Consider the following 24,085-nt stretch of genomic DNA (forward strand, 5'->3'; position numbering starts at 1 on the left):
GATTTGGGTCCTTTCAGCTGTGTTTCCCTTCTTGTCTTCTGCCTAGAGAAGCTGTGGTGTGTTAGCTATGTTAATTGGTTTTGAGCAGCAATGTTCTCCTTGGCTCCGAGCTAGCATCTGCCCATCAGAAGTGCTGCTACCTAATCTGCAGCCCAATTAACTCTGCTTGCACTTGGGCAACACGAGATGCTGCCTGTCTGCTACAAGGCTCCTGCACAGTCACTTCACTCCTGCTTGCTGGATGAATGTCGATTGCTATCAATTATTGAAGCGACCAAAGGTGAAGAACTTCCATGTTCCTTCCAAGGATTTCCTCTAAATCGTATTGTATTTTGTGAGAACGTCAGAGATACTAACCAAATTTGCGGTGTTATTTGCTCTTGTGAAAGGGATTGGCCTCCTGGAGAATCCAGGGATGAGAAGGTCTCAAATGAGCAAAGCTGGGCACTTTAAGGACTTTTAAAACTGAGCACAGATTTTTTTTGTCCCCAGAGATCCACGTACTTCTCTAGGCTGGTGGCTGCAGCTCCCTCTTACAGCTCACTTGAAGACAAGGCCAATGAGACCTAAGCAGTAAGGGGAAGGTTAAGGAGAAGGCGGGGTCAGTGATTAACTTGAGCCTCTCCGGTGGGCTCTCCATGCACGCCTGCAGACCAGGACTCTATATTTACCTTTGCATCAGCCAGCCGTCCCTCTAAGGAGGGGAGGAGGAATCCCCGGTGATGTCGAAGTGACGGGGTATGAGCTTAAAAGAGAGGCTGGAAGCAGACGTGCAGAAACCACCTGCTGCAGCGTTTCTTCAGCGAGATTTTTCAGTTCACCTCTTTGTGCTGGTTTCATAGGGATGGATGGCATCTGAATAACCGCTTTCTCCTCTTTTTGGAAAAAGACTGTCCCTTGTCCTCTTTAGTAAGCTCTGGTTCAGTGGGTCCTAATGAGAAACCATCCTCCTTGACAAAAAGAATATATAAGCTAAGCCGATATGGCTCTTTTAGTTTGGATATGCTTTTCACAAAATAAATAAGTGGATCAAATATCTATGTAATGCTTCCTGCTGAGAGCAATAACTGAATCGTAAATTCAGCAAAACAAGCTAATTATCAAATTAAATGGAGGTTTTATGGGCATTTAGTAACCATCAACAGCAAATTGAACACGAATTCAGTTGGAGAATGGGAGTGACATGGCACGGAGTTGACCACATCCCTCGTTATTTACTCTGCGTATTGCTTGGGGCTCTGGTCATGAATGTTGCCAAACCAGTGCATGCCGGTTTAAATGTCAAATCAATTTGTGGCCATTTTCACTGAGTCGGTAGATACCCCATGCGACGCTTGCTTTTTATAGTTAGGGAAGTGATGGAGCCAACCTGGCGTTGATTGGCTCAAGTACGTAAGGCAGAGAGTTCAAACCAAGGGAAAAGCTGGAAAATACTTGGATTTACTGCTGTTTAGGAATAATGAGGTGTGGTGATTCCTGGTTCCAGTGCTCCTGGCTGCCATGGATGCTGTCTGATTGCGTACCTGTTCCGATTAACAGAGACATGCTATCAGCTGCCCTTTTCTTAGCCTTACTGCTGGGATGGTCTATCTTGAATACTGTCAAGCTACTTTTGGACAAAAGGTTTTTCTCTCTGTCCAGTTTAAAACTTATTACAACAGAAAGAAGGGGAGTTTAGTTTTACTGCTAACCTTTTTCCTGTGCTTTGCAGACTTGCTGAGCACCTGAGGAGGACGAGAGCTGCCATCATCTTCCAGAAGCAGTACCGAATGCTGCGGATCCTCCGAGCTTTCCAGAGGGTCCGCAATGCAACCATCACCATCCAGGCTTTTGCTCGGGGCATGTTTGTCAGGAGGACTTATCGCAAGGTGCGACTCCATGGAGTGTCGTTGCATTAGAACAGAGTAGGAAGAGCCTTTATATTTGCCTCCACTGGCATAGCACGATGATGTATTTATTGTGGCCATTTTGACGTTTTATGAAGCCGACTGCCTCTGGTGTTTCTGGAGAGCACACGGTGACGGCGAGCATTGCCATTTAAAGTTGTGCAAGCAAAAATTATTTTGGCAGCAGCACCTCAGCGGAGCAGCTAAATGAAGTTAGTCATTCAGATGCCAGAAGGCATTGTGGAAATCTGGAAATGTCATTTGATCTAACCTATACTCTGCAAAAACCTCCCTGGCAAACCGGATTTGTGTCTGAGCCGTGCTGCAGTGCTGTTTGCAGTATGGTAGGAAGACCAGGAGGGTCTGTCATGGAAGGCATCAAGTCATTTATTGATATAAATCCCTCTAATTAGTTCTCTCCATTAGCTTTCTGTGTTAAACCAGGAGCTGAAAGCAAGGAAGTAAGGGTTTGATGATAGCAAGTGATACAGTGAGAAATCATCTGTCAGGAAACTGGGAACAGCTTTGGGGAATCTTCTGTCCACTCTTCAGATCCAGCCTTACTTTGGTAGTCACCTAAATTTATGCTTAATGGGTGGTCATGGGGGTACTCTAAGAACTCAGAGTGTCGATGAGCCAGGAGGGGAGAGCCTGCTTCTGGAGATGGTGGAGGTAACCTGGACACCTGGTGACCCACCAGAGAGATCAGGGATGTCCGCTGAAACAGAGCAGCTGGATGCTGGTGATCAGGAATTTATGCTGCCACTGCTTTTTCAGCATCTATTTTTTAAATCGGAAGCCTCTGCAGGGGAGGCAGCTAGTGCAGCATTTAAACTCTCTGAGATTCAGGGCAACCCAAAATCTTAACAAGGTGTAGAAGCTGGCTGAAGGTCAGGTCTCTCAAATCTGAACATCCTTAATCTCTGGAGCACGTGGATATAGGTGTTGGATATAGGTGTTGGTTCAAGTGCGTGCTCACCACCAGATGCAGGGCTGTGGGTGACGCTCCATGGGCTCAGGGCACGGCTCAAGGCTGCAATAGGTCCCCAAGGCAATGCAGTAGGGTTTTGTCTAGCTCTTTGGGCACCCCCGGCTTTCTTCATCTGTAAGAGTGCCAAGGCTGGAGACATAGAAAGCTCATTTCAGAGTAACTCCTACTGCACCCTAAGTTCACATGATCCCTTTATTCTGAATCAAAATTTGCAAGCGCAAAGAAAGCCTTAGGGTGAAACAAAAGATTTGTGAGAAGCTGATACGGTACCGTTTCTGATACAACTTATCCCAAACTAATAACAGCGAAGTGTCTTGTAATCTTTCAATTCTCCTGGTATTTCTTTCTTCATAATACTGCAGCATAGATCAACATAAGAAAGTTATTAACAACGTGCTGGTTGTATTTCTAATGTGTCAGCCTTCAGTTTTAGAGGAAGGAATTGAACTGTCACCTACTGAAAAGATTGCTGTGTATTTTGGGGGAGAAATCCAGTGCAAAAGTGTCAGAAGTTTCACAAAACCAGATTATAAGTTTTTCAAAATTGAATCATGCAAGGGAACTGGCTGCAGACTGTAGTGAAAGGGCGCCAGGGTTTTGTTTGAAGGTTATCCATATGATAAGAAATCCCACCAGGACAGCTTTTATCTGCAGTATAAATTATCATAATGCAGGGGTGGAACACAGGGGAGGAAAAAAAAGAAAATCTAAAAACCTGTGCTGGTGCGAGTTATATCTGATGCTGCAGGGACGGTAAGTTTGTTGCTAAGTGTTGATGTGTCCGTTAATGGCTATTTAATCTGCTAGCTATGGATCTTGTGGATCTGACTACTATTCCGCGGTGGAATGTATGTTCTATTCCATGAAGTATCTCAACCTAGATGTCTCCTGTCCCCGTCGAGTCTCCTAGTCACCACCTCAGGACCATATCCCCTCTTGTTTTGCTGGCCAAGCAGACGTCGCCTCTTTTTAGAGAGCAGCATGGTTCCTAAAGAGGACTCAATGTGCCCTGCCTGCATCACTTGAGTGCAGTGACCAGAGAAACCCCCTAAGGATGGGGGTTGAAATACCCTCCCCTGTCTATAAAAGAGGATGCAAAATAACAGCCCGTCTCCAGCCACCACCCCCTGCACCTACCAGGACCCTCCTGCTTGGAGGAGAAGCCCTTTCGAAGGCAGACTGGAAAGTGTTTAGTGCCATGTTACAGCCCAACCAAGGCTGCTGCTACCTTTGCGGGTAACTTTTCTCCCTTGATTGTCCCGTTTCTGCCCATGTTTTGTAGATCCTCGCGGAGCACAAAGCCACCATCCTCCAGAAGTATGCCCGCGGCTGGCTGGCCCGCACTCGCTTCCGCCGGGTCAGGGGTGCCACCATCACCCTGCAGTGCTACTACCGGCGCATGAAGGCCAGGCAGGAGCTGAAGGCGCTGAAGATCGAGGCCCGCTCAGCACAGCACCTGAAGAAGCTCAACATTGGCATGGAGAACAAGGTGGTCCAGCTTCAAAGGAAGATCGATGAGCAGGTACGTCCTGAGCTCTGCTGGGACAAGTGTGGTCCTGGCTTCTGCTTTGCCTCTCTTGTGCTGTCCTTTCTGGGAAGGTTTTTATCTTCCCATGACATCTGGGAAGGATGTTGTGGTGGTGGCAGCTTCCTGCTACTGCTGGCCAGGCTATTGTAAAGGTGGGACACCACCATGGAAATGCAGATGTGCTTGGATCTTGGGCCTCCACCTTGCTGTCTGAAGAGCTTGCTCAGTAAGCTGCAAAAGCTGCATTGTAATTGTTGTGAGAACTGCCCAGAAGGACTCAGAGGAGGAAGATAAAATGGCAATTTTGAAAACTGCTTCTTGAAAACCGAAGCCAGCTCCACGTGAGATCCCTGTGTCCAACAGGCTTTGGCCATTACACTTTCTGCTTTGCAAGCATTAGGGATGCAGAGCCTCTGCCACAGTCTGCTGTACTGAGCCATATGTCTTATGAGTCACATTATCTGGAAGGTAAATTGGATAAATACTCACTTTGCAAAGTAGTTTGAGCATGCTTGTGTTACTGGATATAACAAGTGTTCACAAGTAAGAGCCATGATGAGGGATGAGATGGTGCAGTGTAAATGATAGATGCCTGTGTGGGTGGCTTGATGGTCTTACCGTGACTAGTTCATCACGGAGAGGTCTTCATCGAATGCCACGTGTCATTAATGAGCTGCAAAATAGTTGTTTGATTACATATGTAGAAGGAGGGTTTTCCCACCTACTAACATGAGCGTGCAAGTTACTCTGATACGTGCCCTCTGTGTTGCTTCCAATGCCGTACAGGGACTTCAGGGAGGAGTGTAAGAAATACTGAGCAGACCCAGTTGCGTCCGCTAATTTCAGCAGGGAAATTCTTATCCACCTACATCCTTAAACTGTCCTTTTACAGGCAGGAGAAATATTCTCTGTAAGTCAGGATACCTACTTATTTGTAGCACTAGTTATCAGTGATTGCAGCGTATCATTCTCTTTGGGACGTTGTCAAGAACGCTTATACATCACACGCGGTTTCCTCGCAGCCTTAAATCGCTGCCATCCCTGTATGACACGAGAGGTCCTGCCATGAGGAAGATGAGCAATGACTCTGCGCTGGCTCAGATACTGCAGAGTCAAGACACCCGGGGGTTTGTGTTACTACTGGCTGCTTTCATTGCTGTATTAATTGGCCGCAAAGCGTTCCCCGCAGTAGAGCCTGACTTTTAAACTGTGGTGTTTAATTTCAAAATGCCTCCTTGCATGCTTAGGTTTTGCAGTCGAACCGTAGCTTAGGAACGGAAAACCTTAGGCATATATATCTATATATCAGAAACCTGTTTGATATGACCCTTCATCTGGAGGGTATTTGGTGGAATTAATGAAGACGAGTCATTTCAGGTCCACGTATTTGGGCTGAACTCATGCGATGAGCATGAACGTCTGTGTTAGGTCTGCTGAGCCGTTGGACTTGGCAGTGGAGCAACAGTATTAATTTTTTTTTTTTTTTTTTTTTAATTCCTTGCCATGTGCTGCTAGTAAAAGTGCGGGGGTGGAACAATAAAGAAAAAACAATCTTTGATTAATGTTGGCTTTCCTGTTGTGGATTATGAAAGCAGCAGAAAGGTCTACTTTGGGGAAGGAGAATGGAGAGCTTTTAAGTAGGCAGAAATAATGGGCTGGGGCTCAGCTTGATCTCCCTTGGTCTCTGCGCAGACCGTTTTGAAGGAGTTACTTTGCTCTCTGTGTAACTTTTGCAGGAAAGAATTGCTGCTCTGTATTATTCGTGGTAGTCCGTCCAGTGAGCTAATTTTAACCATCATTTCACGACTGACAGGTTTCCCTGGGTTGCTTTGGATGTGCTAATCAGCACCGTTCCCGTGGACTTTCTTTTCAGTGCACTGGATTTTTTTGTTTTTCTGGCAGCAGTGAGTTTGTTGCATCATATTTTCCTTGAAGTATCTTCATTTCAGTCCTTGCTAGTCTATAAACATGACCTTTTAAAATGCCAAGTAACTTTTTAGGGGAAAAAATTTTAAAAAATGCCAGTAACCCTAGAGAGTTGCAGTTGTATCGTTTTCTGGCTAGCCGTGGAAGAAAATGTTTCTATTTCTGCTCCTTTAGCTCATGCATGAACAGAGAGATGCAATACCCTGTGTGCCCCTGAGGAGGAGAAGGTCTTTCTTTGAAAACATTAAAATCTATTATTGTATGTCAGCCTCGGCTCACGCGCTCTAGCATCCGTAACTGGGCCTATTTAATTCAGTTCCTAAATCAGGCGAAGGATTTTTTTTGCACACACAAGAAAGTTTTAAACCTGTTTTGCTGTGAAATATCCACACTGGACCACTTTTTCCTATCCACATTGGACCACTTTTTTTTTTTTTTTAAATTCTTTTCAGTTAAGTGAGGTGGTTTTTTTTTTTTTTAAAGTGTATCTTGTAGCTGCCCAAGACACAAAATTTTAAGGCTGTTACCTAATTTAGTGTTATGTGTTCATGTAGCCAATATTTAGACTCACAGCGAGCTCCCTACACTCTCTCTGCTAGCGGCAGTATCTCTGCGAGGATTTTTTGTGAAGAAAACTAGTTTGGGCAACAGTAGTGATGAAGTTGTTGTCTCTGCCATTGGTAGCAAAATAAACTGTAGAGTGGTTCACAGTGCCTGGGCTGAAACCGGGGCTGGATAATGATTTAAAATAAAGCAAGTTCAAGTTTAACAGGGTCTGTTGAGCAATTGCAGTGGGGACCAGCCGTTTGCTACGGGACAGTAAATGCTCTCTCATGTCTCTAGTAGCGAACAACAAGAAAAAGCGTTCCTGTGTGTTTCTCGTATATCTGGATTGAAGTCTCAGTTGGCTGGTATGTAAAAATCGCATACATAAACCTTGGGACACAAAGGCATAAAAGGTGGTGTGCTGGAGAATGAGCAGAGACTGGGGGAGCCTTTACAGGTGGGGGAAGCAGCAGCGATTCGTGAACCAGGGCGCTTATTGCCATTCTCCGTAGGCAAAGCTTTTCTCCCCAAATGTATCTCTTTGGAAAAGATTTTTGGTCGCGCAGAAACGTTAATTTCTTAATACCGTGCCAACGCTGAATTTTGATGTTCACTGATAATTCATTACAAGGGAGCAAAGGAAAATATGTTACTGTCCCTCGTTTACTTCTTTTTCCACTTAAGACGTGTGTTAATCTTGCTTCGGAGCACGGAGACTGCAGCAAGAGAGAGGTGCTTTGGGAGGAGGTCACCTAGAGAGGGGCCAAAAGGATGATCAGGGCAATGGTAGAAGAAATGATCCTATGAGCCGCATTGGGAATCTAAAGGAGACTGATCCGAAGTATGGGTGGGGATTTCAATATCCACCAACTCACTATGCATTTGTACAGGGCTCTGTCAGGTCTAGAAGAACCCATGTAGACCTGGAGGATAAAATTCTCTACTTCCATGGGTTTTTTTGTCTTTTCCAGGCTGTAAGGTTCCCTGAAAACTCTTGTTGTACAGGAGCTAATGGGAGCCTTTGGCCCTATTACAGACATTGATCATACTTCTTTGCATTGAATTTTTTTTTTTTTTTTTTTTGCTTACTTGACTCTGGGGAACTTCTTAGAGGAAGAAGTTGCAAATCAGAATCAGTGACGTTGCACCTTTACTGCTTATCCTGACCAGTCAAAAATTGTATATCAGGACTTCTCCAGTCCATTGACTTTTTTAAACGATACATTTGTGTCTTTTGAGACTTTTGCCTTCTGGCTTGTTCACTACAAGCTTTTCTTCGCCTCCACATGAAGTAAAAACTTCTGGATGGAAGGAGCAGTTTCTCATGAGCTGGTGTGACTCTGTTGGTGACTGAAGCTCTGAGAAACGGCAAAAGGCTAAGCTGCAGATTACCAGGACTCTCATCTGGTCTGGACAACAATCTCTTGCCAAATATTTTCCAGCAAGACCAGGAAAGACCAGAACTGATATTTCTAATGCTCAAGTGAAATGTCCACCAAAGTCCCATTTAAGAAAGGAAAGCATTTTGGATCTTCTGTACAGTGAGTGATATGAAGCCAGATCTTTAAAGCTGTATTTTGAAAGCTTTCAAAAAGGAAACTTTAAAAACCAGACCGCGTTTTGAATTTCAAAACAGTTCTTTTGCTCTCATGATTATCTGCCTAATGTTAGCAAAGCTACATGGTAGGCTCTTTACTGAAGCTCTTGGTCTGTTGTGAATTCATTGTCATTTCTGGGGCTGGCTAATAATGATGATAATGATTTATTAGTCACAATGTAGTTCCCATTGACTTTGATTTGAACCACAAAAATCAAAGCTGCTGAATTTTCAGGTCTCAAAACTTGGAAGCAAATCATTGGTAAGTGCTTTAAAAGGGAAAATCTGAGCAAATAAAAAGATGATTGAGCTGGCACATGGCTTAAAGCTGGGATTTAGGGAGCTCTTTGTGCTCAAGACTGCAATTACGCTACAGTGTATTGTCACCCCAGGCTCCTGCAGGCATAGGAGTCAGGAATAAAAGGATGAACTGCAAACCCAGCATCACAAATGAGAAAAATTGCAAGCCAATTACATTAAGCAATGTTGTCTGGAAGCTGTAATAGAAGTGTAGGTTTTTTGGTTTGGTTGCCAGTGCTATCACATGTTGTTTGCTTTTGCTTCAAGTGTAACATCAATTTAACAAATGCTTGTATAATCGTTACCACAATATTATCGAGCTTTTGTCACAGTTTTGAAATTGTTTTTAGCTTTATGAGCTTTATTAGCATATGCATGGAAATGTTTGTTATTGGACGTTTGTTACCCACCACGCTCAAGGATTTTTGACAGTTGCTTTTGTAGTGCATCAGTGCATGCATTGATCTGGCTTATGGTCTTATTTTCTTCTTTTTGGGATGTTGGCTGCAGAACAAGGAATACAAACTTCTGAACGAGCAGCTCTCTACGCTCGCATCTGCCCACTCCTCCGAGGTGGAAAAGCTGAAGAAGGAACTGATGCAATATCAGCAGAGCCATCAGGGTGATGGCAACCAGCTTGTCAGCTTGAAAGAGGAGACAGAGCACCTCCGGCTGGAACTTGAAAAAGCTCATGGTGAGAGGAAGGTCGTGGAAGACAGCTACGTTAAGGAGAAAGACCTACTGAGAAAGGTATGTGTATTTGTCACACCTCGTGTTGTGTAGGTGGTCATGCTGGTGAAAGCTCGCTCTTCACAGGTCTGAAGGGGAAAGACTTAATTCTATTCCTTAATTATAATTTTTTTTTCTTTTTGTCACTGGCTGCCCCTCGAATTTGTCTTTTAGCCAGGTCATGGTGCAGCCAAGGGCAGGTGGACATCCCTGCAGGAGCAGTGACTGCCTCATGGCAGGAGAATGCCCCATCTCGATGCCTGCCGACCATGAAGAAACTCCCCAAACCCAGACCCGTCTGAAATAAGAGCACTTAATAACCGCGGATATGCCAGAGCTTCACGTATATACAGTGATTCCTCATGGCATGCGGTGCAAAATATTGGAGAAGGCCATCGTAGATGCTGTAAATATTAAGATGATGTCCTTCCTCAGCCCAGCTGCGTATGGGACGTGAGGGCTCGGTTTCTGTCACGCAGTCTGTGGCCATTGCAGCTGGTCATAGTAGCTGGTGTTGTAGCTACGTGCAGAGTATGATCTGTGTGGGGACCAACTCATCCACCCAAGCAGAGCCACTGCTCCAACACCAGCGAGGCTGGTTGTTACAAGCCTTTATAGGATTTGGAGCCGTGATGTGGACTAAATTTTTTTTATTTTCTTCCCCTCTTTCATGCAAACTCCTAAGCTTTCTGGATCTCTTGAGGTGAAGGTGGCCCAACGCTGCCACCATTGTACAAGAAAGCGTTCTAGTGGGAGAAAGAGATTTCAGAGCATAGAGGTTTTTTGCAAATAGTAAAAATGGACGTTTTACACTGAATTTCTTTGGTCGGGTTCATTCTGAACAACCTTCGCACCCATGCTCATAACCTAAGGCACTAAGGTATGGGTTCAGGTTCCTGCTGTGAATGCTTATGACTGCTCAGGTTAAATCTGTGATCTTTCTTCTGCACTGGTGGTTGAAGTGGTTTCTTTGATCCTGCTATTGGAGAGAACTTAGGGCTTTTCTAGTCAATGGGTTGCATAGAAGAAGCTATTTTGCAGCTGTTTCTCTAGAGTAGTGCTTTTTTGGAGATAAAAAGAGGTCTGGGATTAGCTGCATTTTAATTATGGTGAAAGACTGCCCAGCTGGGGCTCTTCTAGGGCACTCCACTCAGCAGCACCTGCCCTGGCCAACCTCCTCTTGTGGGTAAGCCCTCAGATGGTGGGTTTGGGTGAGAAGCTGTGGGGACTGTGTGGTCAGCATAACTTAATCTGAATGATTAGCACAGCTGAAAGGCAATTTTGGGTGTGCTTCTCAAAAGGGCATGTGTGTCATCTCTTGGCTGGGCCAAAAGTTGGCAGAAAAGCAGTTACTCCGCTCTTTGCACATGTATTGCACCCACACAGGGACGTATGGAGTCCGTGATTTTCTTTTCTCCAGCACCAAATTAGAAGATCCTTTTTGGCACAGGGCTCAGTTCATTAGCTGGCTGCAGTACAGGCTTTTAGAGCCTGAAAGGAAGCTTTATTCTGAAGGTGATACAGCTGGGGAAAAACTGCTTCTCTTTGTTCTGGATTGCAAATCCCCTTCGAGCACTCAGAAGAAAGGTTGATTTAATGACCAAAGAAATGCTTTCAAAAAGCATGAAAACAAAGCAAAAGCTTTCCCTTGTTGTAGAAGTGCCTACAGCAGAGCAAATACTGTGCACTTTACCATGACAATAAATGGTTTAATTATAAAACATTTCTACTGAGCAGTGCAGGCTCCTGTTTCTGACATTGGCTTTCAATTGCTCCCTCCGGTTCCTTGTCAGTGGGAAGACGGAGAAAACCTGTTTCCTTCCTGGAAACATTTGTTTAGCCAAAACACTTTCCGAGAAGAATTCTGATAGATTTTTGAGTACTTCTAGTAACTCCCAAAAGCATGGGGAGTGTTGTGAAACTGAATTCAGGTGCGAGAAGCACTTTTCCCCTTCAGTAGCAAGACTGCACCGTGGTTGCGGTGGGAGACGATACCCAAAGCCATCAGACACTTCCAAGTGAGACTGAGGCAACAACCTGAATTTTATTAACTTGAGCTGGGGCTGCAGCTTCTGCAAATCCGTATTTGTTATGATTTTGTTACTGAAAAAACATCCTTTAATCTCTTCCTTATAGCTTTTCTCTCCAACTCCTTAATGGCTCTTCTTATTCCATTTTGCGATAAAGTTTAAAGCATCAGATCTGGGTTGAGTACAAACAGCTCTTCCTAGGGCTTTTGGTAGCACCTAATCTTCTCACTTGGTGAGCTAGGATGATTCAAATCCTGGCCAGGACTTCTATTAGGAAAATCCTGAATGCCTTCATCCTTTCCTCACAAGACTGGGGAAGGACCAGAGCCAAATCTCATGAGCAGGTTCCAGTGTAACACTTAAGTAAGGGCTGAAGCCATCAGAAGTGCTCACTGCTCAACATCTTCCATAGAAATCCTTCAGAGCAGGTGCTGTTGCCATTTGAAGCGCCTCCAAAGATGTTTCCTAGAGAAAAAGAGCGTGAGGTACAAAAGGTGCCAGCGTGGGTACCAGAGATGGAGTTTGTGCTGCTTGGCTGTCGTGTAACTTGCTCCGCTTGCCTTGACCCGTGTTTAATGGACTGTTTCCATTCTCGTTGGGTTTCTGTAAACACAGGTGTTGAATTCCAGTTCGTTTCTTTTTCATATGGAAACAGGAATGAGATAAACAAGCTCAATCCCTTTAGATCGTATCTTAAAAATATCTATAGCCAATCTAGATTAGAAATTTTTAAACCTGGGAATAATTGTTGCAGATTGTACCAAGTATTTCAGTTCTAAAATACCCCCCCAGCGCAGTTGAAAATACTCTAAATTTTTGTCTAGTTCTGTTTTCCAGCTGTCATAACTTTTTTTTCTGGGCAAAAGAGGTCATTATCAGCACCCATTAACGAGCACTAGTGAAATAATCCCATCAGCCCTAATCTTTTCCCTGATGGGATAAATGAGTCGAGTTCCTTGCTGTCCCATTGCAGCGCAGGTTTTCCTTCCCTTCTATCACTCTTGTGGGTCTTCTCCAAGTTTTTAAAGAATTCTTCCTAACTTGAAGCTGCTAGTGCTGATCTAATGGCTGCAGCCTGCTATGATGTTTATTTGAAGTGATGTACGAATGAAGGAATGTAGTTGGCTTTGGTACAGAATATTAAAATCATGGCTCGGTTCAGAGCATCTAAAACACCAGTAGCTCTGCATACCTACCTTAAATTGTGTTTTCTTCACTTTCTAGTTGTATTTTCAGTGTCCAGCTTTCCTACTATATATGAAGATGCAGGAGATTATAGCCTTATGCAGACAGCTGGAGTAAATGAATGGATTGGGGAGCGAGGTGTAGTGGGATCTTACAGTTTCTGTGCACAAGATAGGACTGCTTCAGTTGTGACTTACAGTAAAATATTCGTTGTGCTTTTACCCTCGCCATTAGTATGTATCTGGCATATGCAGTATTTGATAAAATACCTTGATTTGAGGATGCTTGTGTGGAAGACTGAAGTCTGTGCTAGGAATGCATGCCGGCTGGGCTGCCTATGAATTTTATCTAGTGGTTGACAGCAAAATTATTATTCTTGGGCACTGAAAACTTTTATTGTGGTGCGTACGGTGGTGTTTATCTTTGGCATCTTGAGATCCTTCTGCTGTGTGTAGCAGTTTTCTAAGCAGTGGCTTTGGGATGTGATGGAGCAGGCACGGGGAATGACGTTATGCTGGGATGATGTGTCAGTTTGTTCTCCTACCTGACAGCAGCAGAATCGTCCTGCTTAACCGCAGGAGCATATTTCACTTGATAATGCGCTGGTTTTGTGTTTTGAGATAACACTGTTGAATGCAACAAAATTCCTGAGGATGAACAAAATTAGAGGGTAGGCTGCTGTCAGCGTCAGTCCAGCCTTATTGTCATGACAAGTGGCCTTGCTTCCCTTCGCTATTAATAAAGAGGCAGTTAAAAAAAGTATACTATTTTGCAGGGTTTAGTTTCTGTTTTCATTAATTTTTGCTAGGCAATGGTCGTGTTAATTGCTGTATATGCTCCTGTTGTATTACCAAAGGCTGTGGTGTGCACTGTGCGTCACTGTACTAGAGGTTCTGCAGAACTGTGAAGCATTAAAGTATAATCTTAATACACCAAGTGGGTACAATATACATGAAGTACAAAAAGCCTGAACTATGTAGTAGCAGTCTTCCGTGGTGGTCACGTTAACTGTGTCCGTCTTAAGTAGGTGAGTGCCACATTGCCTGAAACAATCAGCAGTTTGTTTTTTTTTTTAACCTTAACAGCGGTCAGTGCTATGAATTGAAGATAGAGATGAAGCCCGTTGAGATGTGGAAATAAACCTCTGATTTGATGACCTGATCATTTGTAAGAGTGGCACTCCTGCAGATCGTGGTCGTCAAGTCCAGATCTGCTCAGTATCCAGCAGAATCATAGATAAGATTCTGCTAAAAACATGAATTTAAGGGAGAAATGCACTCAGGAAAGGAAAAGTTAGTCTCTGTTGTTGCAGTGCAGTTCTCCTAACTTCAACTTCTGATGTACGAAGAATAACGGGCAAAGCACAAGGGGACAGATCTTTTAAACAGCAAAGAAAGCCCGAACAAAGCTTCCTGTCTCCAGCCAGGTGAAATGCAATCCCTCCGCAGAGGCTCTGACCTGCGGCAAGCAGTAATTCTTTGCCTTGTTTCATAGCGCATATCCGACTTGGAAGAAGAAAATGCTCTCCTGAAGCAGGAAAAAGAGGAGCTTAACAGCAGGATCCTGTGTCAATCTGAAGGTAAGAAAAAATGATTATAGCGTTGTAATGTCTCCGCTAAACAAGGAGCTTAACTGTTCTCCCCTCAAACTTGTTTTGCCTGCGTGCTTTTCCTACTTTGAAAAGGGCTAATCTTTCCGCACCCCTTTCCTGGATGTTTTTGGTGGTGGTTTTGCTGGGCAGACAGGTCTGTTCATGCTGTCCTGCTGGTGGCTGGCAAGGCAGCGGCCGGTTTCACTGGTGAAATACAGAGTAAAGGACCCAAAAGGGCTTTTTAGTTCAGTTACGCTGCAGCATTTACTCCTGGGTGATGCGGCAGGCAGCGAGGCTCCGAGGGGTGGAGGGTAGAGAATAACAGCATCCCAGGATTGATCATAGAATCATAGAATCGTTTGGGTTGGAAAAGACCTTTAAGATCATCCAGTCCAACCATTAACCTACACTACCAAGTCCACACTAAGCCAATCAAGGGTAGACTAGACTAAACCATGTCCCCAAGTGCCACATCTACCCATTTTTTGAACAATTCCAGGGATGGTGACTCCACCACCTCTCTGGGCAGCCTGTTCCAATGCTTGACCACCCTTTCCGTAAAGAAATCTTTCCTAATTTCCAACCTAAACCTCCCCTGGCGCATGAATAAAGGATCCAAGGAACAGCACAGTTAACGATATTGAGCTGTGACAAAGGGTTTCTCTAATGTGACAGGACTCTGTGAGTGTTTTTTAAGGCAGAGACCTAAATGGTGAGACGCACATAGAAGAAAGCAATCTGGGAAAATCCCAAGCCACGAAAGAAACTCTCGTGTGTGTATTGAGCTTTTTTTAAATCTTCATCATCCTTTTCAGCTTTAATTTTATTGCAGGATTTACAAAGAGCTCTGTGGTACTCGTGAAGTACCTCTTGCTCTCAGCCCGATGCAAAATAAAGGAATGAAAATAACATGTTAAAAAGAAGCTTGCTGTAAATATTTCTCATCTCTTACGAGATGCTTTCGGAGCATCGAAGCTTGGGGAAAGCAAGTGGAGGGGTTTTGTTTGGTGTTCACCCATTTAAAAGGCCATATGGACTATATTTGACTGGCTTCTCAAAAAGGGGAGGGACCAGATTTGCTTCCAAAAGGGAGTTTTTAACAGAAAAAAAAAAAAAAGAATTTACCGAGTAATTTCAACCCCTACGGTCTTATCATGGTAAATGGTTGATGATGACATGAGAAAGAGACTCTGGCTGCTGTTGATTTGCTCCTATGCCAAATCCGGTGGTGGGAAGCAGGCAGAGGTACCACTTCTTAAACATGAACGTATTTCCATCCTGCACTGGTCTTTTCTTAAGTGGATTTATGGCTGGCCCATGGGAGCTGGAGCTGGCGCAGCTGAGTTAAGCATAACAGATCTGATGGTGTGTAGGTGCTGGAGATTTTTCTATAACTCAAATGGCAGCGGACTTTGCTCTCTGAGCAGAACAGCTCAAGCTGTTCCAAATGGCGAGGAGACAGATCTAGATTATATTAGCCTCTAAATATTAGAGAATGCTTATATGTATTTCAGAGGTTCTTGGCAGAGAGCATTTTGTTAATTAGTAATTGTTACTGCACGTATTTACAAGAAGTTCACTTCAGAGATGAAGATAATAATTTATTTTCTTTTTTTTTCCCCTTCCTTATTTTAAAGATGAATTTGCACGAAACGCGGTTGAGGAAAATATCCAGATGAAGAAAGAGCTGGAAGAAGAGAGGTCTCGTTATCAGAACCTGGTAAAAGAGTATTCGAGGCTGGAGCAGAGATATGACAACCTGCGGGATGAAATGACTATTATAAAGGTAACAAAACTGAAATCGTCGCTCTTCTGTTGTGTCCTGGACATGATGTTGGTAGCTGGATAATGTGGCTCACTTATCCCCAAAACACTTAATAGAACTGACATTATCGTGCAGTTTGTGCTTGGTATTTCTAAGACTGAATTTCTACACTGAAGCCAAACCATATGTGTGCCTTGAAAAAGGAGCCTGATCTTTCACACTTCTGAGTTAACTACTTAGAGATTATCTGTGAATCTCAGCAAAAGCTGGTTCATGCTTCTTTTTTTGCTTTTTGTTTCGGTGATGTTCATGTGTAGGTGTTGGATTAAAAAACAAAACCCCCAAAAAACCCCAGCAGCGTGGCTTCAGAATTTCAAAAGCCAAAGCTTTTAGGTTCACCTTTGCTGAAGTCTTGGAAGAACTGCTGAAAAGTAGATAATTGTTAGAGAGCTGCTGGGTTAGGTGGAAGATTGAGTGTTTAAATGGAACCCCAGAGCGTGCTGTGAACAGCATAATCTTGAGCTCAGATTTGCATGTTTGTACTTAGCAGGCATCTGGTGTCATGAAGAGCCTTTAATTCACACAGAATTTTTCAACTGAGCTTCTGTATCACTTCACATTTTAAACTATTCCCTTCTGTTAACATGAATGTTATGGTAGGGCATAAGAACTAGAAAATGAAATTCACTGTAAGGTGATAATCAAGCCTTTTGTAAAGGTAACCTTAATAAACAGACACATATTTGCTCTAAGAAACAATGCTTCCTGAGGAATCCTTCCTTAAACACTGAACGTATTATGTATCTGCATCGCTCCTTGGCAGCAAGCACCGGGGCACAGAAGAAACCCATCCAACCAGAGCAGTTTGGAGTCCGATTCCAATTATCCATCCATATCAACCTCTGAGATAGGAGACACCGAGGATGTAATACAGCAAGTGGAGGTACAGTAAATCGGGCAGGCTCGGGGGGAGGAGGAGAGCCCTGCTCTGCAGGGATGATTGACGTGGGTCTCAGAGCACATAGGAGCAATGCAGTTTGGACTATAAGGTGTGATGGATGAGATTGATTTCGTGCTACAGAAATACATTGTTAATTGTGTGAGAGGGATTGCAGGGTCGCGGTGCTATGGCAAATGCTTACTTGTTTGTGGCAGCAGGCTTAAATAGGGCTCTCAGATAATGAAGTGGTGTCTTTTGGCCATACCAGCTTGAAGACTGATGAAAGTTCATCAAAGCGGTCAGCGTTGTCACACGTAGTTATTCCTAGCAGCGATTGCAATGACTGTGTAGCGATCCTTCTCCGCAAGGATGCCAGAGTTCATTACCCCCTTGCCCCGAGCGTTTTCATTCCGATGCATTTTCACAGATGCTTTGCTGGCCAGCGCAGCCCCTGTAATCAACAGTCTCTTAATGCAGAAGAGAGCAGCATAAATTATTCCCTGGCTATCAAGAATCGCATGGGAAGGGGAAATGCGTTTTGCTTACGTTTGCTAGAATAGGCTGCTTTTCAAACTCCGCTTTCGTGACTTGAGAGCATGCATGGATGATGAATGTTCCTAGGATCTGCCACCCCACCAGCAGGACCATATTTTGTGTCCCACGTAGCATGCTTGTAGAAACCCCCACTTGCATTTGCTGGCTGCTGAGTTACGTTGCTTTTAACGTTTCTCAACTGCTCTGAGAGCATTTGCTGAAGTCAAAGTAATCAGTATTGGCCATGCTCTAATATAGAATATTCCAGGTAAAGCCAAATAAAAACCAGCTAATAAATAGTTGGCTAGAAGGGACTCAGTAGGGCATTTTTAATGTTCTGAGCTGTGGCCCCAGTCAGCCTGCTTATCTGTTGGGCTGTTAAACATTCAATGACTTATTAAAATGAGTCAACTGTTTATTGACGTTAAAAATAGGTGCTTAAAAGGGTGGGGGGGGGGTTGGTCTGTGAAAGTACGTACCCTCCTTGGGATGCTCCTGTTACCGGCTGTGGCTGGGGTCGGTGCTGATGTATAGTCAGGGCATATCTGGCAACCATGCGTGGTTATAAAACTTGACTGAGGTCTTCTCCTTTTCCCACTCCCTTGTTTTAATCCAGGAGGTTGGGATGGACAAAGCCGCCATGGACATGACCCTCTTCCTAAAGCTACAGAAGCGAGTGAGGGAGCTCGAGCAGGAGAGGAAGAAGCTGCAAACCCAGCTGGAGAAAAAGGAGCAAGAGAGCAAGAAATCCCAGGTAAGAGATGGCTTTTCATTGATACTAATATTTTATGTTGGTAACTCCTTGATTGCCTGAGGACATGAGATGTAGGAATTGAGGTTTGAGAGTGACAAGTTCAAGTTAAGAGGCAGAAAATCCAGCTGGAAAATGGAGAGAAACTTTTTTTGGCAGCTAAGGAGAACTGGACAGAACCGATTTTTTTTTTTTTTAAATAAATTTGTTATAACATATTTAGGACAGTATCTTACATATCTTGAAAATGATGAAATGGAGAATCAATTTTGGCACGTTTTATTCTGCCTGCACTGATCCTATTTCCTTCTCTTTTGAGAAATTTGAAGCATGGACTGAGTTTTGTTAGTGGAGGAAGGTAGAAGGTCAGAACAAGGAAGGGGAATGTGAGGGTAGGAAGGCTCCGCAGAAGGGTCTGGCCAGGCTGGAGTGATGGGCCGAGGCCAACTGTATGAGGTTTAACACGGTCAAGTGCCGGGTCCTGCACTTGGGTCACAACAACCCCATGCAGCGCTGCACGCCTGGGGAAGAGTGGCTGGGAAGCTGCCTGGTGGAAAAGGACCTGGGGGTGTTGGTCGACAGCGGCTGAACATGAGCCAGCAGTGTGCCCAGGTGGCCAAGAAGGCCAACAGCATCCTGGCTCGTGTCAGGAATAGCGTGGCCAGCGGGAGCAGGGCAGGGATCGTGCCCCTGTGCTCGGCGCTGGTGAGGCCGCACCTGGAATGCTGTGTCCAGTTTTGGGCCCCTCGGTACAAGAAGGACATTGGGGTGCTGGAGCGTGTCCAGAGAAGGGCAGCGGAGCTGGGGCAGGGTCTGGAGCACAGGGCTGGTGGGGAGCGGCTGAGGGAGCTGGGGGTGTTCAGCCTGGAGAAGAGGAGGCTGAGGGGAGACCTGATCGCTCTGCAGCTCCTGGCAGGAGGGGGCAGGGAGGGGGGGTCGGGCTCTGCTCCCAAGGAACAGTGATAGGACGAGAGGAAATGGGCTCAAGTTGTGTCAGGAGAAGTTTAGGTTGGATATTAGGAAAAATTTCTTCACGGAAAGGGTTGTCAAGCACTGGAACAGGCTGCCCAGTGGCTGAGTCCCCATCCCTGGGGCTATTTAACAGCCGTGTAGGTTTGGTGCTTAGGGACATGGTTTAGTGTGGACTTGGCAGTGTAGGTTAATGGTTGGACTGGATGATCTTAAAGGTCTTTTCCAACCTAAACAATTCCATGATTCTCTTTGGATGTGGTGATGCAGCCTTACGGACACAGATACCACCTTTTGGTGGATCACATCTAGAGGCATGGCAGTGCTTGGGAGCCATGAAGAAAAAGGCCCTGGTACCCCACATCTCCACGTGTCTTTCAGTTGACTTGGGTTATTCAAGTGCTTCTTTGCAGTTCTGGCTTCCCCCCATCCAGCAGTGCGTGGCGTGAGCTGATAAGCACTTCACGACGTGTCGGTCAGGCTTGTGCCCTCAGTTTGGTATTGTTAAAATCTGTGTGGTTTGGTTCTTTTTTCCCCCAGTAATGATCATATAGAAATGTAGCTTAAAAAATGGTATAGTAAATCAGAAATAGCAAGATAGCTGTTAGATGAATGGGTTCTTCCTTTCTATTGCAGTGCAGGGATATTCCTTTGATATATTCTTTTCTCCTACAGTCTGGGTTGTTTGCTTGTAAGTAATTTAAAAAAAAAAATTAAAAAAATCAAGATTACTGACAGCATAGTGATAACTTAAGAGACAGGAGTCTGTCTAGACTTGCAACTGGAGTCTGAAAATACAGCACTCTAGCTGTCGATGAGCTGATTTTTAGCATGGGGGGCTTTTAATAGCAGATGTCTTGTATGCATTTTACCCTGCCATCTCTAACTGAGGCTTTGTGGCTTGTTCAGAGGCCAGAGTGTGGGAGACGATGCCTGCCATGAAGCAGCAGTGCTGTGTGCATGGTGTCGTGAAGCAGTAAAGATGCTCTTAAATGCTGAGCAAATGCCATCACTCTCGGTTTCATAATTGAAACTTCTGGGGCTGTTGGTGCTTTGTTTTGGAATTATTTTGTTTATTTCTCTCCAGTGTGAGATCTATGTGAGTGGTGACAAATGCAATAAGAGACTCAACAAAATCATCAACAGTAATTATTTACTTGCTTCACCAGATATTCTCCCTGATCACCTCTAGCAATTTGCAGGAAACACATGAAATAGGAAACTTCCCCAGCCTCTCATCCTTGCTGCAGAGGCAGATTAAAAACGTGCTTCCCAACCGCTATGTTGAAGATTGTTCCCCTAATGACTGTCATTGTTTGAAAGCTGCAGTGAGCCACAGTTGTCAGGATATTAATGAGAGATTAATCCATTTTCTCCTGAAGCAGCCCCTGCCCAACAACGTGTTGCTGGGACTCTGTCTAACGGCAATTAATAACATTATTATAGCTGGCTGCAACAGGGCTGGCTGTTGATGGAGGCATGCCTAGTCATCCTGTGCCATGTGTCGGTTCTTCTGTCTGTTTTTAAGTATTAATTTATTTCTTTAATCCGTGCAGGTGATTGAAATGAAGACTGAAGTGACTTCGGACCATGAAGATTTTGCATACAACAGTCTGAAGGTGAGTGAGGAGCTCCTGCTTAGTGCTGTAACCTATTGCATGGTTCCAACAGCCCAAACAAATTGCCTGAACACAGTAATAACCAAAAACCTCCTGTAATCAGTTCTATTGGAGACAGCAGTTTGAAAGCTGTAGGTCTCCATCAGCTCCTGTGCCAGGGGTGGGCTCACAGATGTTTCTGAGGCAACATCTGTTCTGCTCTGGTCTACCTGTTTGAGTCATCCACGGCAGTGACAGCCCCACCTATGGTGAAGGGTGCTTTTTTCCCCCGATGTATTCCCACTGGGACTTTCTTAGGCTTCCTTTGACATGACACTGCAGGTCTCAGCAGTTTGCCCTGCAGTAGGTGTGAATTCTCGCAGCTGAAGCCCAACGTGTTTCTTGTTCCAGGCTCCAACTCTGCCTACTTGTCTGCTTTCCTTGTGTTCCCAAGGTGCCGCTCAAGTCCAAACCAAATAAATCTGCTGCATGGATTGTAGTAATAGCCTCCACCTCCCCGCAGCAGTGCTGGTTGCCCATAGTCATCATGTGTCTTCCCGGCTGTTGCCCTACCCTGCAATTCGTCTTGTCCCTAAGCTCTAAATCCTTGCAGTTCTGCCTCCATCATTTTCTCCCTACGACATACAGAGTGACTGAAACCTGCTAGGCTCCTATTGTGGCTTGTGTGGGTTGTGTCCTCCTGCTCTAACTGTACCCAAATACTTCTGGTCTTGACTGTTAGGCCAGTTTTCATGTCCTGCTCATCCTCAGAAAACCAGTTTCTAGGATAGGCTTTATAAGGGAACTCTTTTGTTTTTTTTCTTTCAGTGCAGACCTACATTTCAGGTGCTCTTTCTCTCCCTGTCTCCCCTTAACAAATATTGCAATACAGCTGAGAAATCCAGAGGGACATGTTACCCAGGGTAACATCATACTAAACCATCTGATGGTAGTAATACCAATTTTTGCTGTCCACATCGTCTCCTCAGAAGGATGCAAAAAAGCAGAAATTAGAGATGGAAAGGATGTATGTTCAACCCTCACTAAAAGCATACCTCTAGCAGTGGCTTTTTCTGGCACTTAGTCCATCCAGTTTCTAGTGTCTAAGCACGATATTTGGGTTGTACTTGCTAGACGCTCTGTTTGTGATGGAGGGAAACCCTGCTGAGTTCCATTAGTGCCTCTGCACAGCCCGTTGGAGTAGAAGCATGGCAGGAGCTTTAAGATCATTGCCCAAGTGTCTTCCAGTTGGTTAAACGTGGCTATGGAAGTTTTAAGTTTCTTGACCTTGTAAAGCAAAGTGAAGTTGCGGTTTGGAAGGGGAAAATGCAGCAGATGGGAACCGCCACCTTCTTAAATGGCTTCTGCAGTTCTGACCTCTGTGTGAGTTCACAAATTGTGTTCTCTTCAAGTTTTAACCCAGGAGGTTCAGAATGGAAATAATAATTCTGGATTTTCCTAATTTTGGATTTTCCTACTTTCTGCATTCCTAACATACTAACATACATAGTCCTACGTATCTAACAAACATTAATAACTCTCTATTAATACCATTTCATAGGAATAGGTAGGACATGTTACAACAAAGCAAAGTTCTTTAAACTTTAGCCTAAAACAGGTGGAAAATGAACTTACAAGGAAACACATCTCGGAGTTTTTAGTGGCGTTGCACTGCAAGGGGTTCTCTTTAAGGATCTCCAGCACAAGGTTCTTGCTGGAGTCGCAGGAAAATGAGCTGAGGGTTGCAGCAAGGAACAACCAGGTCTACGAGCTTGCTTTAATGCAGTGTGGACCTCCACAGACCAGCTGTAGCACGTGATATTTTGGGTACTGGCACGTTGGGTGACTGTCAGTCTAGGAAGAGCCGAGGTCCCTGTGAGAAGCAAGGAGCATTTGCTTCAAATGCTGTAGCGAGAGGCAACCCCCTAGTCTTAAAGGAAAGGATTTTCCTTTCCCTGTAGGTGGGTTGGCCTGAGAGGAACCACTGAAAAAGAGAGACAAATACAGCTCACTGGTGTTTTCCCCACTTCCGAATATAGGACACTGCCTGAAGTGTCCATCTGCAATGAGAGAGTGACTTACTGCTGATTTTGAGTGCTGCTTTTCCCTCCTTCCCCCGTGACAGCTGCTTCTGTGACTATAACAAAGCTCTTCCTCTCTTCTCTTTCTCCTGCTAATTTGTATCTCAAATATTTCTTTCTGACTCCTTCAAGAGTCTTGTGTAATTAGATTTTTTTTTTCTTTTTGCCAGTTTAAAAAGTCTTTGTCATGGGGAACTAGGCTGAGGTGTCTAAAAGCTTACACATAGCAAACTCTTCCTGTGGATGCTCTTGAATGGTCCATGAGATACCATCTTATGGAGGAGGAAGAGGTCTTGCCTTTGATGCACCACTGATGCGCTATCTTTTGGAAACTGAGACTCCTTAGCCAGTTTAGAAAGGTTTCAGAAGGTTTTAGAAAGGTGGCTGCAGTGTCTTTTCAGAAACCAGTGTATTTTCCTGAAATGAATATGAATTTTGGCCTAGGTGAGGTGTGAAGACTGTTACTGATGCAGCTGAACAGCTCATCGTGGTGTAGGAGTGTTGTACTGGATGGGGAAAGAGGTGCTTGGATAAGGTCATGAATGACCCAGGGTGCGGTTTGGATAAATATGGGTATAAATACAATAAACAGTACAAAGGTAAATATAAGTTTATGCGTTATTTTAAAATAATGCATACAAATAATAGTTGGCGTAAACATAATAAATGTGGTTATTGCTGAAGAGCAGGTCTTGTTGGGGGTTAAGAGTCTTTCTGGGTCTTGTTCAGTACTTTATGACCTGAGTCTTCACTGTCTTCTGTTCACTTTTGGGTCCCATTCAAGATATTTTTGACACGCACAGCCTCTCGAGTGGGATGATACAAGGTGTGGCTGTTAGTGGGTGGCCTTGCAGGCTTGGTTTTTGCAACCAGCACATGGCCTGCTACTTCATACGTGCCTACTGTCACCCAGCTTTGCGTCTCGGTGTAATTGTCCTGTACTGCCACGGCACCCATGCTGGCCTCGTTTGGATAAGGGGTGGTTGTTTCTTTTTGTAGTTAAGGAATGTGAGGAACTTGGGCTAACACTGGTATGTTTACAGCAGGCATAAATTATGTGTCCTTTGTAATGGATAAACAGAGTTTTCAGTAGATGCTCTCCCAAAATATGCCCAGCCGGGTGTTTGGTTAGCCATGA

The 24,085-nt window shown here is 44.4% G+C and overlaps 1 protein-coding gene across 1 annotated transcript in view; it reads left to right on the forward strand.

Annotated features, from left to right (window-relative positions):
• The window catches only part of MYO5B (myosin VB), a 130,540-nt gene that overhangs the window by 81,695 nt on the left and 24,760 nt on the right, over positions 1 to 24,085 (forward strand). The window contains exons 21-28 of the mRNA XM_009491437.2: positions 1,712 to 1,868; positions 4,160 to 4,399; positions 9,285 to 9,524; positions 14,213 to 14,297; positions 15,947 to 16,095; positions 16,898 to 17,017; positions 18,165 to 18,302; positions 20,825 to 20,887. Of these exons, the coding sequence (XP_009489712.2) occupies positions 1,712 to 1,868; positions 4,160 to 4,399; positions 9,285 to 9,524; positions 14,213 to 14,297; positions 15,947 to 16,095; positions 16,898 to 17,017; positions 18,165 to 18,302; positions 20,825 to 20,887 (1,192 nt within the window). The remainder of the gene's footprint in view (positions 1 to 1,711; positions 1,869 to 4,159; positions 4,400 to 9,284; positions 9,525 to 14,212; positions 14,298 to 15,946; positions 16,096 to 16,897; positions 17,018 to 18,164; positions 18,303 to 20,824; positions 20,888 to 24,085) is intronic.

The sequence above is a fragment of the Pelecanus crispus genome, chromosome Z, assembly GCF_030463565.1.
Source record: "Pelecanus crispus isolate bPelCri1 chromosome Z, bPelCri1.pri, whole genome shotgun sequence".
Lineage (NCBI taxonomy): Eukaryota > Metazoa > Chordata > Aves > Pelecaniformes > Pelecanidae > Pelecanus > Pelecanus crispus.